This window comes from Silurus aristotelis (assembly GCF_946808225.1).
Source record: "Silurus aristotelis genome assembly, chromosome: 26".
Classification (NCBI taxonomy): domain Eukaryota; kingdom Metazoa; phylum Chordata; class Actinopteri; order Siluriformes; family Siluridae; genus Silurus; species Silurus aristotelis.
This window is the reverse complement of record NC_139599.1, coordinates 6,336,645-6,354,509: the sequence shown is the minus strand read 5'-3', so window position 1 is coordinate 6,354,509 and position 17,865 is coordinate 6,336,645. Positions and strand designations below refer to the sequence as shown.

At 37.6% G+C, this 17,865-nt stretch overlaps 1 protein-coding gene across 3 annotated transcripts; it reads left to right on the top strand.

Annotated features, from left to right (window-relative positions):
* Positions 1–1,351: 1,351 nt before the first annotated feature.
* On the top strand, positions 1,352–17,430 carry LOC310720808 (scavenger receptor cysteine-rich domain-containing group B protein). 3 transcript variants are annotated; one of them, XM_083531901.1, is made up of 12 exons: positions 1,352–1,774; positions 5,830–5,978; positions 6,281–6,310; positions 7,480–7,515; positions 8,757–9,059; positions 9,358–9,414; positions 9,676–9,993; positions 10,376–10,453; positions 11,825–11,893; positions 12,144–12,458; positions 15,004–15,081; positions 16,187–17,430. In XM_083531901.1, exons 2-12 carry the CDS (start codon positions 5,861–5,863, stop codon positions 16,501–16,503), a joined length of 1,719 nt encoding a protein of 572 aa, XP_083388027.1. In that variant the 5' UTR covers positions 1,352–1,774; positions 5,830–5,860; the 3' UTR covers positions 16,504–17,430. The 3 variants fall into 3 exon arrangements, with proteins under 3 accessions (XP_083388027.1, XP_083388025.1, XP_083388026.1); XM_083531899.1 differs by having other exon boundaries at positions 9,343–9,414; XM_083531900.1 differs by lacking the exon at positions 1,352–1,774 and adding an exon at positions 2,507–2,597 and having other exon boundaries at positions 9,343–9,414.
* Positions 17,431–17,865: the final 435 nt, after the last annotated feature.

The following is a 17,865-nucleotide window of genomic DNA, read 5'->3' as shown; positions in this document are numbered from 1 at the left end:
GTAAAAGAGAAAGCTACATGTTTCAGTCAGATAAGCAATAAGAAAAGATCTTGACTTAGGGGATGAATCTCCAGGGATGTGTAACTTATTCTCTCAAATAGCAGCTTCTTACTCCAAGAATTTGAATAGAACAAAGTATTGCTCATCGGCTGACAATTTAGGCTTAGGAGACAATGTATCCTAAAAGGCTATGCAGGCTGTCTCTCATGGGAGTTTACAGACTTCTACCATTGTTGATTGTGGCTGAGCACTTTTTTAATAGTTTTATATATAACAAAAACAAAGAATGCAGTTGCAGTGCTCATTGCAGTGCAGTCTTCATACTTCATCCATCAAAACCCCTTTAACCACTATAGAGAGCACAGATTTATTTTGAAGTTTGGGTAGAGATTCCTCAGGAGTACCTTGATAACAGTGATATGTCTAGTAAAACAAAATAGCAATGAATTCCCACCACACTGTACAACTATTCCTTCAAAATACTGGTGGGGAACACCTACTCTTGCAACGATTTACCCTGTCTCAGCTAAAGAGACCCTGGAGAAATACATTGAGAAATATTGCCCTCAAACAGGATTAATATGGCTCTCCACTTCTTTAGCTTCTTCTTCGTTAATGCTTCAGGCCTCAATTATCGAAAATCTAGAAAATCACAAATCACAAACATTCGAAATGCATACATTCTGGTCTGTATCCGGATGCAAGCCTTCACTAAGTTGAAGAAAGCGTTAATCTTAGCCCCTATTCTAAAGCACTTTCACATCAAAGATCTTTACTGTTGTGATTAAAATGTTAGAAAAGTGTTGGAGTCATGCTCTCAAAAGTGATTTGAAAACCAACCTAAACTCTACTTAGTGGTCTTGTTCTTAAGAAAACTGGGTAAAAATAAAACACTGATCATTTAGATTTTCTTTCTGTCAATCTAGCCATCAAAAATTTGTGAAAATTTGGAGAGGACCCAACATCCTTTCACTAATTATTTACTTGCACAAGCACCTATACCCACTAACCTAACATTTAAGACCATTACTGGACCATATAATAAGCTTTAAATGGTATATTAAGTTTTCCAGATGAAAGCTATATATACTATACAAAACATGTGCTATTTCTGGTGAAATTGAGAACCAGTTTTCTGAGTTCATATGTGGCATAGGATTATATATATGTAACAAACCACATGTATATGTACAGTACACCAACCCCTGCTAGCAATATCATATCAGATAACACAAAGTCCACCACAAAGTGTGTGATTATCACAAATTCACACGTTTGCACACACATTAACTATTATCATCTTACACATAAACAGAACAGCACTTTCTGAGAACCGACCTTGAAACTAGAGATGCTCAGGTACCAGTGAAGGGTTGGCTTTCAGCTCTCCCTCTTTCCCCTTTTTCTCCCTTCTTTGCTCCTCTTCATTCTTTGTGCTGAAAGCGGCAGGGACCAGGTGTCAGGGTGTACATTAATATACAATGGTGATGCTTTTTTTAGCTCTATATGAACTCTCGGAAAAACACGTATAACCTCGGGGATGAAAGAGCCTGTATCCGTGAAGCCGGAAACTGTATATTTTCCACTCCTTTTCTTGTACTGGGTTCTTATGTGTAACTCCAACAGGTGGAAAACTGTCCGATGAGTTATCAGCTATCTAAAGTCACAGAACCGAATTTACTACGAATTTACCTTATTGGTGGTAAAACTCATTTTGTGGGGATTATATCATTTTGTCTTGTGAGGGCAAGAAAAAAGGCAGCAATTATCTAAGGTATGTGTCTCATCTTAATCATCCCGTAATAGATATTGTAATTTTCTCAAAAGTTCTTCTTTTTCTTTTGTGTAGCACTTTAGATTGAAAGCAAACTTCTTTGAGATTTCTTATGTGGAAGCCTGAATTTGGGTAATGATGGAAATTGTTTCTTTCTTTTTTCTTTCTTTCTTTTTTTTTCTTTTTTTTTTTTTTTTTACATCATTTTAATGTATTCATTCAATTTGTTAAATGTATATGACTTCCTATTTGTTGTCTGGGGTAGTTAATAGTAAATTATCTCTTTAAAAAATGGATTGATGCTGGCAGACATGATGAAGAGATAGGTATATATAAAGTCAGGCAAAAAACCACAATGTTGACAGAGAGAAAGACCAAAATTATGAGTGATGGACAGACAAGGAATTGCTCTTTTTCTAGTAGTTTTTTTATGACTTGTTTATTGGGCAATATATGTGGGCACCTGAAATCTTTCAACTCAGAGTTGGGATGAAGAGGAAAGGAAGGGGAGGGGAAGCATGAACAACACAAAAGGCAACATTATTCCCCTGTAAATCCATGAATGGCGTATTGAAAAACAAAACACTGGAGACTAGATTATTTTTCATGCTTCATCATTATAGTGTTCGTCCTCTGGCTTAGAATGCTCTGTGAGAGCAGTGTTTAAAAAAAAATCCAAAATGGAAAAATTATTGCATGGCAGTGTTAAAAATGAGCAGGTCCTAATTACAGAGAAAAGAAGCCATGTGATTGGAATTTACAAGAAGCTTAAACTGTTCAGTGGCAAACAGTAATGCAGAGAGGTGATATGCACTAGAAGGAAGTGAATAGGATTCAATTAAGGTAGAGGGATTTGCTTTTCAATGAGAGATGAAGACACTTTGAAGCTAAAACAACAATATAATTTCCTGTTTTTTTTAACTTGTGGTTATCACGATTGGTTATCACTAGCCTTTCATGTGCTGGTCACTCTGAAGCTAATGACTTGTAAGATGAATGTTTAAATCACAAGTATGTCAGAGAAACAAACTGCTAAGAATAAGCATTGGTGAATTTAAACATCAGCTGTAGGTTAAGTGGAATTAGTTGAATGTTCATTTAAAAAGCTAAATTTTCTGATGCTGGATTTTATGCAATAATATAATTTGAAAATATGTAAGTGAACTATTATTTTTTGTGCTTTGTTGATTTTGGAATTGATTGTCTTTGGCTGTGACACTGTGATACGCCTGATCTGAAATCTGGATCTGGACTTCAACATTGAGAATGAGACAGGAATATACTTGCTAGTACACAAATTAGGACAGTTTTAGGGACATTGATACACCTACACAAAAAGATTTCAGGAGGTTGAAGTAAACCAGAAAACCTACAGTAACCAAAACAGGAACATACAAAACTCCACACAGACACTGCAGCTAATGGAGTGAGTGAGTAGCAGCATTGCAAAAAAAAAAAATTTTCCATTGATGATTTTGGAGTTTGGATATTATGCTACACTATGCCTGTTGCATTACAGAAAACTCCTTGTGTGCTTCAACCATGTCTAATAATAATCATTATTAATATATTATATATTAATATTATGAACTAGAGGTGTAACGGTACACATATTCATACTGAAATTTTCCGGTACAGGGCTTTCAGTTTGGTACATGTACCGAATGCAATACTTTTTACGTGCTGAACATACAGCACAGACCAAAAGTTTGGACACACCTTCTCATTCAAAGAGTTTTCTTTATTTTCATGACTATGAAAATTGTAAATTCACACTGAAGGCATCAAAACTATGAAGTAACACATGTGGAATTATATATGGAATTATATATATAACAAAAAAGTGTGAAACAACTGAAAAATTTAATATTCTAGGTTCTTCAAAGTAGCCACCTTTTGCTTTGATTACTGCTTTGCACACTCTTGGCATTCTCTTGATGAGCTTCAAGAGGTAGTCACCTGAAATGGTCTTCCAACAGTCTTGAAGGAGTTCCCCGAGAGATGCTTGGCACTTGTTGGCCCTTTTGCCTTCACTCTGCGGTCCAGCTCACCCCTAAACCATCTCGATTGGGTTCAGGTCCGGTGACTGTGGAGGCCAGGTCATCTGGCGCAGCACCCCATCACTCTCCTTCTTGGTCAAATAGCCCTTGATGCCTTCAGTGTGACTCTACAATTTTCATAGTCATTAAAATAAAGAAAACTCTTTGAATGAGAAGGTGTGTCCAAACATTTGGTCTGTACTGTAAGTACAATCTGAGTTCCCTCAGGAACGTATTAAGTGACAGACCGGAATTTGTTTTGTCTCCACCTCGCACTTTGAGTGGATTTTTTAAAATTATTATTAAACTTGAAAACATACACAACAATGCTACGGGGGAAAAAAAAATGAACTAGAATTAGTGCAGTGTCACTGTGGGTACACAATCTGTACCGGAAATAGGTTTTGTTTTGCGCAAAAAGGAGGTGGCTAGTCGCTAACACTAGCGCTATTGATTCGCTTGCATTTTATGTCCAGCTTGGAGAAAAAGGAGAAAATCGTAACAATATCGAGGAAGTGAATGAATGAAGAGTGGAATGAATGTAAAGTATGCTAAAATGGGCTTCTACAAATGGAAACTAATTCATTGTATTTTTCCATTTATTTAATCAATTTAATTTGTGCCAAATTAATTGATTACTCAATGTAATCAATATAATAAATTAGTGTATTACATTAATTATATTTGTTTTTTTTTATTTTTCTAAAATTGTATAAAATATTTTGTATTTATGTAATATATGTAAACTGTTGTTCACAAATTTTAATAATAATAAACTGCGTTAATAAAAAACGTCAAGCAGGGGTTTATTGCATTTCTTCCCTCTAACTGTAACAAAATTAACTGTAAATTAATAACCAAGGTACCAATCGAACTTTAATCTTGGTACTAAAAAGAGCAAGATTAACAGCTTTTGAGTACATTAATAAAAATAAAAAAAAACATGTCATTAAAGTATATACGTAAATTAATAAATTCAAAAATAATGTTCAATTAATTACTAAAAACAATATCCTAAGATGTAGTAAGCATGAACTTACAAAGAACAGTATTTGTGTATTTGTCCACACAGATTTTTGTGCTGCTTTTCTGGTTTCTTTGAGCCACCACACCCCCCACCCTCATAATATTCCCCCTTGATTACCTCCATCACTGGACAGAGGGAGACGAGAGGCGCCCAGGTGGTGTCATCGGCTGCCTAAGCATTCTGGAGAGCCCCAGTGAAAGATTCGCAGGAAGTAGCCATTAGGTCACAGAAACAAGCAGCAGAAACAGCTTTTTGTGCCCTCAGCCCCCGGAATGTCCACTATCTGCCTGGGCCCAATATCAAATTCTCTGCTCGTCCTGGGATCCTGTGCCTCAGCTTGCTGCTCCCTCACATTCCACTGGAAGGTCAGGAGGGATTTAGGAACAACAAACACAAAAAATCTAAGTAAAAAAAAAAAGTCACATGGATTCATCTTAGACCTAGACCTAGACATAGACCTAAACAAGTTGTGTAACAGTGGGGTTAGAAGAATTTGCATCCAAAAATGTAAGCCTGAAAGTAAAGTTTCTCTGAAAAGTATGTCTTTTACAAACATGGGTTTTTAGTTTGCTTATACATAAATCTAAACATTGAACTATCACTGCAATTGATTAAATGTACAGTGTATGTACAGCATATAAATCTGAGTTTCTTCAATGCAGCAATTGCATTTGACCTGCTGAGATATGACTATGTTTTTAAAATGTATTTCATTTAAAATACATTTTGAAAATTAATTCACATATTTATTTAGACATTTTTTTTATTCTTTATGTAGTAATTTATGAATTGTGTCATGTTGCACTCAGGGAGTTTGGAGTTTTTTTCATGTTTGTATATTGACGATGTTGGATTGTTTATTTTATTTTACTATAATATATATTTACAAGCCACTAAAGACATTATCTCTGTTCAATCAGAGCAAAGAGAACAGTGTGTCTATACATACATATAAATATATGTTTTTGCATATGTTTGTGTGTTTATAGTATATCCTAGTGGCTTCTTCCTCAGACTGCCATGCGAGGCCAGGGTGTATTCTATAAAGTGTGCAGGCACTGGAAAGCCTCCACATGTGTCCTCATCTCTTTACTGGCCTCACTGCTGCTGCTGGCCTTTAACATGCGCCTACCACTCGGTGAATACACAGCACGTGTGTTTGTGTTTGTGTGTGTGTGTGTGTGTGTGTGTGTGTGTGTGTGTGTGTGTGTGTGTGTGTGTGTGTGTGTGTGTGTGTGTGTGTGTTTTGGGGCAAGGGGGGTGGGGGGTGTTCTCTGTCTGTCTGTCTGTCTGTCTGTCTGTCTGTCTGTCTGTCTGTCTGTCTGTCTGTCTCTCTGTCTGTCTGTCTGTCTGTTTGTCTGAGTGAATTCAAATGTTGATCTTGATATCATGGGCTTATACTAATGGGATTTATTTTGCCTTGCACATTTTCTCTTGCAGATCACAAAGTGATGAGACGATCGGTTCTTAGTAAGTCATTTCCAAAAGCATCTTAGTACAGGTCAAAACACCTTAACAGACTTAACATTTGCAACATAGCATTAACCTTAAAATCGTTTATTTTGCAATTTTGTAATATTGGACATTTAACAAAAAAAAATTATGTTAATTTATAATAACCAACTATTTTTATCCAACTACACATGTACTGCATAGCTCTGTACAGAAACAAACCAGAGTGTCTCTGTTGGTAGATGTGAATGTCTAGTTCTTGCATGGCAGTTTGAAAACAAGGTCATAAATATTTCTAACTAAAATTCGTCATATAGCAAGTGAAGGTTTATATCCTTATGACTGCAGCACATAATACTGTATAATGTAAATAAACCCTTACAGCTTCACAAAAAAAAAACAATTAAATTGAGTTTTTTTCACAGTTAAATGGTGATATGTTTTATCTGTCTCAATATAATGCATAGCTTTAACTGATAATACAATAATAATAACTTCCATTGTTCATGTCCAACACTATAATGCTATTCCCCATCTACTGTGGACTGGTATAACTCATACTGAACAAGGTTATTAGACCAGGGAATAGAGATTTGACATTTATTAAAAAAATCTCTCTCTCTCTCTCTCTCTCTCTCTCTCTCTCTCTCTCTCTCTCTCTCTCTCTCTATATATATATATATATATATATATATATATATATATATATATATATATATATATATATATATGAAAAAAATCAATACTTCTACGTTTTTGTTTTGTAGCCCTTATGTGCACGTCATAGATTGTAATATATTTATAATGTATATTTTAATAAAATCATGCTTGGCTGATGTCATGGTGTACATTGCTATGTATATGTCTGCTCTGTACTGAGTGTAGGTAATACAAGATTAATACAGATTGAGCTAAATTGGCTTCCTGTTTCATTGGGTCTAAAATTACAGGAAAATAGATATAGTAGATAAATAGAACTGTAAGTATGGAGGGCCAAGAACCTCCTTTCAACAAATAATTTGACTAAACTCTCTCTCTCTCTCTCTCTCTCTCTCTCTCTCTCTCTCTCTCTCTCTCTCTCTCTCTCTCTCTCTCTCTCTCTCTCTATAACTCTCTCTCTCTCTCTCTCTCTCTCTCTCTCTCTCTCTCTCTCTCTCTCTCTCTCTCTCTCTTTCTCTTTTTTTCAGGCAATAACAACTGGACAGTCTACACTCAGAGTCTATGTGAGCCTATACTCATGCCTCAATTTCCTCTTCTTAAACACACCTCTAGCACACTTGAGGCAAAGCATATATCTATTAAAATATAAACCACACACACACACACACACACACACACACACATGAAGATGAAAGGGGGGTAAAGCACGATAGAGAGGAAGGATCACATAAAGATCCAAGGCACCAAAAAACAGGTCACTTCCCCTTGTTCTCAATTTACATAATCCCTTCTTCCATCACTACCACCTCTCTGTCTCTGCCCCCCCCCCCCCCCATCCCCATCTTATTCATTTCTGGGAGTCATATTTCATATTTAGCCTTATTTTGGGCCTTAAATCAATGAGGATTAGAATCATTCTTTGATGGGCTATCATTATACCAGTTGCACATAGTTTCCCCTCTCATGTTCACTCTTGTGCAGACACTAAGGAACTGTCATGTCTATAGCATGTGGAGTTCATATAAAGATGGATGAAAGTCAGTCTGAGCAGTTAACCCAAATTCCCCCAGGTTGTCGCTGAGAGGAAAAGCTATGAGTGCACTAGTAATTGGAGAGGAAAAAGACCTATACAGTATAAACTCTGTATCTAGTTATTAGCTATTGATTGACAGATAACAAATATTTTACAGGGGTTCTGCTAAATATCAGTTAAAATGTAGGTTTGACTGAAGATAAATTAATATCACACAAAGTGATTTGATATTTATTGTATTTAGGGTTTGTTAGTGGTGCAACAACAAAGTCCTATCATCTGGAATAACTCAATACTCTGAGTTTAAATACCAATGATGCCACAACAATATATAGCTAGGAGTCCAAAAGAGCAAAACTGACTATACAGTATATGTTCAAAGTTGAACAGCGCCTTCTTCTGATTATGTGATGTTAAACAGATACTGTTGGCTAGCCTCCTGTGTTCTAGAAAAAGAGCATGTTATTTACCCTCCCCATTTGGTAGCTATTGTATGATAGTAGAGAGCTGGCTGGTGGATGGGAATTGGCAAAGACTAAATAAGCACTGAAGCGAAACTACTCCAAACTCAAACATTATGGCATAATGGCAATGGACATTTGTCAGAGGAAAGAAACGGTTAAAGAAAGTTACATGCTTTTTAGGGAGGACCCCCCCCTCCAAATCCTTTTCTCAAATACCTGTTTTAGTTTTAGCCTTTAAGTCTTTAGCACATTTCTTTATTTTACCCGTCTTTAATATTTTATTCTGCCCATCCTCTTTCTCCTGTAGTGCGGCTGGTGAACGGCAGGAGCCGTTGTGAGGGCCGTGTCGAGGTTCAGTACAATGGTACATGGGGCACTGTGTGCGATGATGACTGGGACATGGTGGATGCCAATGTGGTGTGCCGACAGCTGGAGTGTGGTCTGGCTGTGGCAGTGGGCACGAGCTCTCGCTTTGGACAAGGTTCTGGGCCCATCTTTCTCGATAATGTGGACTGCAATGGGGGAGAGATGGAGCTGAGCCAGTGTGGCAATCAAGGCTGGGGTATCCACAACTGCTACCATTATGAAGATGTAGCTGTCATCTGTAAAGGTAAAATCAAAACATTGGATGAGTTTCTTTTTTACTTTTCATGGTGAAGCAAAAAAAAATATGAAAAATACGGCCTATATAGGTAACAAAATATTTACATCCATTTCTTTTTTGGTCACATATTGTGAGTCATGAAAGGTGTCTGTCTGTCTGTCTGTCTGTCTGTCTGTCTGTCTGTCTGTCTGTCTGTCTGTCTGTCTATCTATCTATCTATCTATCTATCTATCTATCTATCTATCTATCTATCTATCTATCTATCTATCTATCTATCTAATCACTATAGATAATACTGTGTTAGGGCCTCAAGGACTGCCTGAAGAACCCAGCACTCCAGCTCGCAGGAACTCTGGTTTATGTAAGTCATTGATAGTCAAAGAATCTTCATGTTGTGATGCTGAAGCTTTAGAAAAGATGAGAATTAACATTTTCTTGTGGTTAATTTAGTCCAGTTTAGTCTCAAAATGCCAATGTTCAAAACCACCTACAGATTCAATGCAATGTATGTAATTAGCCTTTATGCAACTTCAGAATATTTATATGAAAAAAGAAGAAAAAATTGCTTCCATTTTATATGACTAGTTTGCGCCCGCTAGAATTTCTGAATTTCTTCTGACAGCAAAGGATGGTTTAATCCGGTTGGTGGGTGGTTTGGACCGATGCCAGGGCCGGGTGGAAATCTACTACCGGGGCAGCTGGGGAACAGTGTGTGACGATGACTGGGGAAGGCAAGATGCAGCTGTGGTGTGCCAGCAGGTGGGATGTGGCCCTGCTATTACCTACACAACCAACGCCTACTTTGGCTATGGCAAAGGTCTCATCTTGCTGGACAACGTACACTGCAGTGGCACAGAGAGCCAACTGTCTGCATGTTACAGCCTTGGATGGGGGATTCATAACTGCGGCCATCATGAGGATGCTGGAGTCATTTGCACAGGTGGGTTTAAGTATGCAGTCTACAAGAGCTGGGCTTATTAAAATTCCCATACTTTAGATGAAAAAATGTGGCAAACCTGAAGCGAAATCTGTGTAATACTTTAAAGTTTGGGGAAGCTAAATTATCCCCCAAAAGAAGACATGCAGAATCTAAGTCGTCCAGGTGTGGTTATCTGGAAGTTGAGTCATGTCAGCTGGTATCCAATCTGGTTGGATTTAAATGTTCTCTACTCATTTAAGCAGCTTTGTCTGACTCAAGAAGCTGATTGGAAAAACCACAATATTAATATTTATGTATATAGATGTAATATTAAAACACAAAAGACTGTCTGCTGTTGCATCTTTGTGCCTTTTTACTCCAATTACCTTTTTTCTTTATGCAGGACTGACCACTACCACCTCCCCTCCTGTGAACACAGAGACCTTAAACAATGCATTCTTCCATACTAAGATCCCAGCAGGTATAACTAGCATTTATGTGTTATCTTAGCATATGGTGGGGTCCAAAGGTCTGAGATACCTCTGAATGTCTGGGAACGTTTAAGGATATTTGAAAATGGACAACGGTAATGTTATGTGTTATACAACGTTAACAGTTCTGCACTTTAGCTAGGCCACTATTTAAATTTAAGAACGTGTGCAATCTCTTCCATTGAAGAAAAATTTCTGCTGACTGATATATTTTATCATGGATTGCAAAAATTTACACAAATCCATATTTGGCTACTTTTTGATTTCACTGTATTACAGTGTACAGAGTGTCAGGTTATTGTAGCAGCTTGCATTTTTGGTGGATTGAACACCTTTAATTTGTTAGTGGAGAAAACATGCAGGGGCGGTGCTAGCGATCGGCAGAGCAGGCAAATGCCTTGGGCCTCAGGCTTGGAGGCGGGGCTCTGTAATCGTAACAAACCTATACATTAGTTTAATCAAGATGGGCAGCATAAGACTAGGCTCTTTGATGTCCATTGGATATAACTCACCTGAAGTGGAACTAGTTAATATCATCGTCCCCACCCTGTGAATACTGTACAGTGTTGAATAAAATCTACTTTTTACACAATAACCTGATGACACCAAAATGAATGTATGAATGCTAAGCAAGAAGCTAAACAGATATGCAAAGAAAGCGCAGATGGTGATGCAGCTATGTGAGCTGTATTCATGCATTTTTTATTAGAATATATTCTTAATGTAAACCTATGAGCCTTATTCTAATGATTCTCATCAGCGCCATTTGAAGATGAATCATTATTTGCCACCGGTTTATTCAGAGTTTAAAACGGCGCAGGCGCCATGACGTGTTAAGATTTTAAATTAGAATCTGAGCTGATCGACAGTACAGTAAGATTAGGTACAGCAGCTGAATTTCAAAATGCTAAAGAAAAAGTAACAGTTTGTAAATACATACAGCTGTCGCAGCGAGATGGCAATGACCAAAGAAGAAGAAGAAGAAGATCATTTAAGTAAATATATCAAAGTACTGATAACAGGCTTTACATAAATTAAATGGTTAGAAATTATATTTATTTGTTTTTATTTATTCTGAAAGGTGTGGGAAACGAGGTTTAATATAGATTTTGTCTAGGTCCTCCGAATGTCTGAAACCGACCCTCTATGATCATAAAGGCTCTGAGGTTCATACCCTGTGCATGTGCATTCACACTCCAGTAGGAATCAGCAAGAAGAGCACGCCTTTGCAGTACCTCTATTAGCTCACAAGTGGGCGATATTTTGCATAACAAACAACTAATCAATAGACCACTTTGGGCCTTTTTTTTGGCTTTCTATCTTTGGAATATCTTCTTTTTTCTTCGTTTGCTTTTTTTCAGAGACGGGAATGACTATTCCAGTTACAGAGACAACAGCAGCTAATCCAACCACATCCTTTACCACAAAAGGTAACAAACAGCACTGTCAGGATATCCTCTATATTTAATCTTTAGGCCACAGAGTAGCAATGATCCAGCCTGATCTAAATGGCCTTCTTCAGCAATGACACATCATTTCACTTCCATCCTGAGGTTTGGTTTAGATTCATCACCAATACATTACACATTATTCCTCTAACGTTAAAGACTACATACATATTTTCTATAATAAAAAAAACAACAAAAATTTCTCTTAACATCTCTTTGCTCCTGTATACAGAGCAGCCTACCGTCCGTGTAGTGAATGGCAACAGCAGCTGTCAAGGCCGTGTGGAGGTCTTTTATGAAAACATCTGGGGCACTGTGTGTGATGATGAGTGGGATATGGAGAACGCTGAGGTGGTGTGCAGGCAGCTGGGGTGTGGCCCGGCCATGGCAGCCATCCCACTGGCGTACTTTGGCTATGGCTCTGGTCCCATCCTGCTTGACAATGTGAACTGCGATGGCAATGAGAGGCTGCTGACTGACTGCTTCAACTTGGGCTGGGGGCAGCACAATTGTGGACATCATGAAGATGCTGGAGTCATCTGCTCAAGTAAGAGGGAGACAAATTGTTTGGTTCACATAACAAAAATTTTTTTTTTTTTTACATTACATTCAGTTCAATAAATAACATCAGTATTGAGTAACTGAGGCTATACTGGGCACAGGCTCACTAAAACTGCACAGCTGAAGGACAGATGAAAAACATCACCTAGTCTATTTTTTCAGTCTTCACACAGACAGTTTCAGAACAGCCAGTGCCCACCGTAGCCATAGATTCCTGTCCTTGGCTGGCAGTTATAGATGCCAATGTGTATCTCTGTTGTTGTCGCCCATCCACCTCACGGTTTAACGTGTTGGGCATTCTGACATGCTTTTCTGCTCAGGACGGTTGTAAAAAGTAACAGTTACTGAAAAAGGCCTAGCTATTCTTATCTGACCTCTCTCATCAACAAGATGTATCCACCTGCAAAACAGCAGATGTTTTGTTTATTTTTGTCTCACACCATTCTGTGTTAACTCCAGAGGCTTGTATGGGCACACATACTCCAGAAGAGCAGCAGTTTCTTGAATATTTACAAACAACTATGCCACGGTCAAAGTCCCTGAGATCACTGAGATCTTTTTTCCCTCTTCATTCTGTGAACCTTAACTGAAGTTAGGTATCTAGAAGGATACTACTCACTTAGCTATTATTATTATTATTATTCGATTACTATTCATTAACAGACCTACACACAGCTTTCTTTTGCCATTTGGTTTCATTTTCAGTCACCTGCAAAAATAACCACTTCAATCTCTGCTAATTATACGATTTTCCCTTTCCAACTATTCTCCCTTATCCATGCTTATTCATTTACATTCATGACATTTGGCAGACACCCTTATCCAGAGTGACTTAGGCCATGTCCACATGAATAAATGTTTGTTTGAAAATGCCATTTTGGCCTCCGGTCCACTCTGAGAAGGTGTTTTCAGTCAACAAAATATATAACTTTTTGAAAACGCTCTTTAAAGTGGATCAATTTGAAAACACTGTTTTTGCTTCGCAGTGTGGACTGTGATACAGGAGGCTTTCGATATTGATTTTGCCGTTACCGCTACGTTTCAAAGAGCCGGGAAGTAAATAAACTTCATGTAGAAATGATGCAGGTCGAAGCGGTTTTACATTTTGCTCATGCGCAGTACAGGGATAAAGTGAAAGTGTGGATGTGGAGCCTTTTCAGAGGAAAACACTGTTTTTTAAATGTATCTGGATTCATGTAGGTGTAGCCTTACAACTAAGAAATTGAGGTTAAAGAGACTTGCACAAGGGATCATCAGTGGTAGCTTGGTGGTGCTGGGATTTAAATTCATGACTTTCTGTTTCAATGGCCAAAGCCTTAATTACTAAGCTACCATCTCTCATATCTGCTCATACTGTACCTACTCTCTCTTTATGCAAATTTACTCTTTTATACTGTGGGAGAGCGAGTGGGAGGGAGGAAAAAGGACAGCCACAACAGGTCGGTTTAGCGGCGTCACCGCCGTTTTTTATTCAGTGTTATTTTTATTTTATCACACAGGTGTCTGGTCGCTCAGTGCTCGCACGGCACTACTGGCACGCGCGCGCACGCGCACGCACGCACACACCTCCGCTCCCTCGGCTTTTATGCGCCTCCTGATCACTGAAACGAAAGCACAGACATCAGGTTTTATTAGTTGCAGGTGAGGCAAATCCCCGCTTACCTGCGTCCTGGCCCGCCCCCAATTCACTAACCGACGCTCGGCCACGCCCCCGCTGCCACATATACATTTAAACAAAATGCCCTGTACAGACACACAGGCACAAACAGGACAGCTCAGGACAGTGTCAGAAGCATGCATCACTTTTGCAGTACATGACTAATGAAGTAGTGGGCCAAAGCATGCAAAATACAGGGGCTAGTCAGGGAACATCAGCTGAGGCCCACAGCGAAAAGCAGTTCCAGCTACATGCAGCCTAATATATGCACATACAAGTTAACCAAGCCCAGTAAGGATGAGAAGAAAAAAATGCATTGCAGAACAGGGTTTTAGGTTATTGCCACAGCCCATGTGGGGGTATATATATTACAAATTAATCGAACTTGAATGTTATGACGTACTAGAGTTAGTTATATATTAATTTGAGATTATATGTAATGTATATGTTTTAGGTATCCATGAGATTTAAATTTTTTATTCTTTGAGGTATGAGGCTGGTATCTGTTTAGTGCTACCTACACTCAATACATAAGAAATATATATTTAAAAATAAATAAAAATTTTTATAAATATATATATATATATATATATATATATATATATATATATATATATATATATATATATATATATATATATATATAATTTATTTATTTTTAAATATATATTTCTTATGTATTGAGTACATATATATATATAGGATACTGATAGTGCACTTAGGCCATCAACTGCTAAGGTACTCTAGTGTTGTTTTGGTTCTAGTGATGGAAAATCATATTTCATTTAGTGATTGCACTCTAAACATGCACTCAGACCAGACTAAATTCAAAGCACACAAGATGGTGGTATAACCCACATTTTTTTCCTTTCAGCTTCTCCAGCCTGGGCAGGAACATCTAGAAGCCTTGGAGTTACTGATAGGATCATCACCACTCCCCCACCAGTGGAGGGTAAGGAGTGAAACACATTATGAATATTCAGGCAATTGTTTGTCTTTGAGCACATTATACAGTAACTACTATTCATTACATAATATTATGAGGGGGACCTGGACTCTAAGACTAAAGAGTATTTTGCAGCACTCGCTCTAGGTTATAACAGAACTTCCCCATGACTACGCCCTATTTCCACATAACACCTTTGCCTGATTTATGCCAGAGGGACATCCAGCCTGCATCCTAATCCACCCTGACATAAAACTAAATTCACCGCTGCCATCTGTGACCTTGGCCTGTGGACCACCTCCTAGTTGAAGTGATAGCCAGACACTTTATTCTTTATCGTGCAGTACTTGCTCTCTTGCACCAAGAGATTGCAGCTGGCCATCAACTCTCTGTCTTATCCATTTGTCTATGAAATTAAAGGGTACAAGAAATGGGGAATGTGAAAGTTGTCTGCCAAAGAGTTCAGCTTTTACTGTCTTACCTCCTATTGGTTCTGTGTCGACTGGTACACTGTATGTCTCTGCCCGATTAGGGGCAACCTGCAGTACATCAGGGATCTGGGGATCACATCAGGTGTGAGATCCTTAGCACTCACCTACCCCAGCTCCTACCTTCATTCACAAACTTGCACTTGACCATGCCCCCAATTGAACATCCCTAATTGCTTTTGTTATAGTTTTATAACAACAATTTATTTAGCATCCATTTATATTCTAAGTATCGTCCCTTTTTTTCATTTTTTAGCTTTTATTCATGTAAATTAAATGCATTTCTCTTAACCTAATTTATTTGTAGTTTAATTGCCTTTTGATTTTGGCTTATTTTTTTTTCTGTACTCTATAACTCTTACGTAAAGCACTTTCAATCCGCACCTCCCTTTCTCTCTGAAAAATCAGATGTTTTCTTCCTGTTACGTTCAGGGATTGGAATCTCTTCAGTTATTGTTTGAATCTCCTCCTAATTACCTCAGCATTCATATTTCCCCTTTTCTTCAGTAAAAACCTCTCGAGTTTCCTAATGTCATTTATTTTATTCCTATTTTTTTTCTTTATTTTTTGTACATTTTTGCATTATGAAAAATGGATTTAATGTACTTCTTCTTTCTCTGTAGGTGCACTGAGGCTGTCAGGTGGTCACCACCGCTGTGAGGGCAGAGTAGAGCTATATCAGCATGGTGCATGGGGCACTGTGTGTGATGATGCTTGGGATCTTCCTGATGCCCAGGTTGTGTGCAGGCTTTTGGGTTGCGGTGATGCAATGTCTGCAAAGGTGGAGTCCTTTTTTGGACAAGGCGTTGGAATCATCCTCCTGGACAATGTAAAGTGCACAGGCACGGAGCTGTCACTCCAGCAGTGCTCTCACATACCATGGGACGTACACAACTGTGACCACTCAGAGGATGCCGGTGTGACTTGTTCACTCACATGATTCCGCCCATCCACAAAAGCCACGCCCTTTCTGCCTGTGGTCTATAGATTGGATTAATTGGGAAATGTAGACAACAGGACATGTACATTTTTGTAAATATCCACTCACATTGATACACTAAAGGTATAAGAAGCTACTGGATGATCCAAAAACGAAGGAAATAACAAATTATGATTATATACAAAAATCGACCCAAATCGGTTATTTTATTTATGCACTTTATGAATGTATGAATACCGAATACATACATATAAACTGTATGTATAAACATGACACACCTAATTTTTCAATATTCGTTATGTCAAAGTAATGCAAACAAAACAAAATACATTTCTTTTTCTTAAATACAATATAAAGATAACATATGTAGTATGCAAGTATGCTAGGCTAGTCATGCTTTTAATTTGCATTGTGGAGCTGCTGGGACATTTATTATTCACGTCATTATGAAAGTAAATTTTTCATTATCTACAAAATTCCAAAATTTCATAATTAGAACGTTTTTTTTTGGTTTATATTCTGTTAAATAAGAAGCTATAAATATTACACCAAAAAAATCATATTGCTATATTGCTATAGGATCTAGACTATTCAGATTTTGAAGGAAAAAAAAAAAGATTTTCTCAGGTTTTAAGATCTCTAATTACATTTGGTAAGTATGGTTTAAAAATATCGCAAAATTGGGAGCTTCAGTTTGCACATGAACAATCTTTCTGCTTATCTAACATTAATCAAACCAGCCGAAGTAGTTTATATTGACTGATTGGTTTCTGGAAGCATAAATTATTTTGTAAATCATGTGTGGGCTTATTTTTTGTAATTATTGTCTTGTAATAATTGACCTCTGTGACTGAACAGTTTTTAAGCAACATGAGGACATATAATAAATTCAACTGAACATGTTTTGTTGCACAGACATTTACAAAATCGGAGGTAATAAACTATCTTTTATATTCTATCCAATGCTCTTTTTCAATGGAAACCAGTTCTTGAATCTTTAAAAAAAAACATTATTATAAGACTATAGACGTTTATTCTACAATATTGGTGCTTAAAGATATTAAAGGTTTTAACACTTTTTTGGCACTAATTTTGTGTGTGCCTGTGTTTCCTTTACTTCCTATAATTTGGATAATGGCAGTAATGGGGAGGAGTATTGGGAAGTGGTAGCTCAGTGGATAAGATGTTGAACCTGAGTTTGGAAGGTCATGCGTTTAAATCCCAGCCCTACCAACCAGCCACTGATGGGCCCTTAAGCAAGGTCCTTAGCCCTCAATTGCTCAGTTATATAACTGAAATAACTGTAAGTTTCTCTGGATAAAGGGGTCTACCAATTGGCAGTAATGAGAGTGAAATTGAAAT